This window comes from Anneissia japonica, unplaced genomic scaffold (assembly GCF_011630105.1).
Source record: "Anneissia japonica isolate Jap-2015-1 unplaced genomic scaffold, ASM1163010v1 scaffold4446_len648930_cov198, whole genome shotgun sequence".
NCBI classification, from domain to species: domain Eukaryota; kingdom Metazoa; phylum Echinodermata; class Crinoidea; order Comatulida; family Comatulidae; genus Anneissia; species Anneissia japonica.
This window is the reverse complement of record NW_022683639.1, coordinates 281,811-284,169: the sequence shown is the minus strand read 5'-3', so window position 1 is coordinate 284,169 and position 2,359 is coordinate 281,811. Positions and strand designations below refer to the sequence as shown.

General features: G+C 37.9%; 1 protein-coding gene across 1 annotated transcript in view; it reads right to left on the bottom strand.

Moving 5' to 3' along the window:
• The window catches only part of LOC117100427 (cationic amino acid transporter 3-like), an 11,458-nt gene extending 9,778 nt beyond the window's left edge, over positions 1–1,680 (bottom strand). The window contains exon 1 of the mRNA XM_033240113.1: positions 1,030–1,680. Coding sequence (XP_033096004.1) covers positions 1,030–1,432 — 403 coding nt within the window. The 5' untranslated portion in view covers positions 1,433–1,680. The remainder of the gene's footprint in view (positions 1–1,029) is intronic.
• Positions 1,681–2,359: the final 679 nt, after the last annotated feature.

The following is a 2,359-nucleotide window of genomic DNA, read 5'->3' as shown; positions in this document are numbered from 1 at the left end:
TTCATATAGTATCCTCCTGGGTGCAAAATAACATCGAATAGTCGTTAATTTGAATGCAAAAATTGTACTGCACGCATGTTGGCCTAATCATGCATTGAAATTTCTAATTTTTGCTAGCTGTTTGACTGTTAATCTGCGAGATATAATTGTGAATTCACAAGAGACCCAACGTTGCGTGTCTGATGACGATATGAAATCGCACGCACTGTCTGGCATATGTGATGATGTTTTTTTCTGTTGATATGAAAGAACCAGTATCATAGCATTCTTCATTTCTGATTGTTTTCCTCCTCTTTATGATGCATAAAAACATTCCTAATTTGTTAACAATTAAGCCGATCCAAACGTACAGCATGTATGTATACCTTGATGACTATCATGTCAGTGCGTGTTTGTGAACATTCCTAAATATGTGCACAAAGGCCTATACCGAATCCACATAGGCCATTGATTAAAGCAACAGATCACACTCTTTGTGCATGCGTATGTGAACAGCACTAGTTTTCGATGCAAGGCGAAGAACAGAGATCAATATAAGCCCTCATTTGAAGCATTTGAACTACACGACGGAATCTCTGACAAGATACCGTACTTTATCAATCCTGTCTCTTATACACATCTAGATGTGTATAAGAGACAGACTATTATTACCCCAAATAATGAAATGCATTAGTAGGCCTATACATGATGCCAAAATACATATTTCCAAAATGTACCGGTATACTTGGTGCTCGCTAGCCCAATGCGACTCAGTGACGCAATTGTTGCCCGTCAATGGAAGATGTCCCAATGTTTTCCAAATCACAGGCATATTATTAAACAGATTGTACGTGAATGGTCGGTCAATATACACAATTATGATGTGCCACCACAGCTTTTTTCGTTGACCTATCGTTTGCGTACAAATGTTTTGAATTTTAATAATAAAATAAAGCAAAATAGCGTAGTATGCAATTATGCAATATGAATTACTATACACAACTTAATAGTGTGCCAATTAATAATACTGCTGTAATTATAAACACTGACCTGACAACAGTGAAACCAATGCAGCGATGATGAAGGAGAGGATGATAGCTGGGCCAGCATCATCTCTCGCCACTTGTCCCGCCAGCACATAAGCTCCAACACCGAGAGTACTCCCCACACCGATTCCTGTTAAGTCCAATATCGACAAGCAACGTCGAAACTCGGTTTCATGTAGCGACTGAGTATCAAAGGTTTTCACACGAAACAACTTCTTGCCAAACTGACGAATATTCTCCATATTGTTTCGCGTATTTGTGTGCTGGATACACTGGCTACTTAGCTCGCTGCACAAGATCAAAATTAATGAATCCAAGTCCCCGGCAACGATAATCAATTCGTTGGCATTTAAGACGGATGTTTGTAAGTGAAAGCACGGCTTTAGACGAGAAGATCCGAGTGGCATACGACGCACGCTGATTCGTCACCTGCGATAAGTTGATCATTTGGGTAATCAAATAACATTTTGTTTTATTTCTTAATGCTTAGTATCTGTCAGATGGTTTGGTGTTTCAGTACAATAATGACAGTAATCCATAAAAATGTTTGTGCGATATGATTATATAGCCTGCTCATGTTCATCCAAACATAGAAAACGATTTAGCATGACATTGACGACATAAATGTAAAACAAAGTGAATAAACAGTATCAGTTGTTGAATTATATTTTTGCCGATAAACCGCACTTTTTATTATTTAATTTTCCAGGACGCAAACTCACATCGAAATAGCATTTGCAGTGCGGTACCCGCTGCTACTTAACTTTAGGATCGAATTCAACACTAGTCAGAGCAAGCTCAGTGGTCTGGGGTTATGACACCAGGCTAGTTATCTGGAGGGCGTGGGTTGGATTCCCACCCAAATCACTTACACATTTTTTTCGCAAGTATTTTGGAACATACTGAGTACCGGTATTCGGTACGACAACACTTCAGGTAGGGTAAAACATCACTCCTATGATAATTCCCTGACGAAAAACTCACATCGATATTTTTTAAATAAAGATGTATCACTGTGAAGTGATGTAGCACGTTGTTCCTTTTGTGAAGGAACAACGTGCTACATCATTTTCAATGATAAAATAGAAATCAAGTTGACGTATTTTTAGAACATAATTTAACAGAAATATTTCGTCCACTCCTGTGGGCTTCATCAGCGTCGTGATGTATGTACATCAGGGATACAGTATTAACTACTTGTTGCTGAAACTCAATTGACCTATCAACAAACGAAGCAAAGCAAAAAATATATTATGTTCCAAAAATATGTCAATTTGACCTTTGTTTTGAATTATTGTTATTGGCTTCAAGACTATAGCCTATACATATATTAT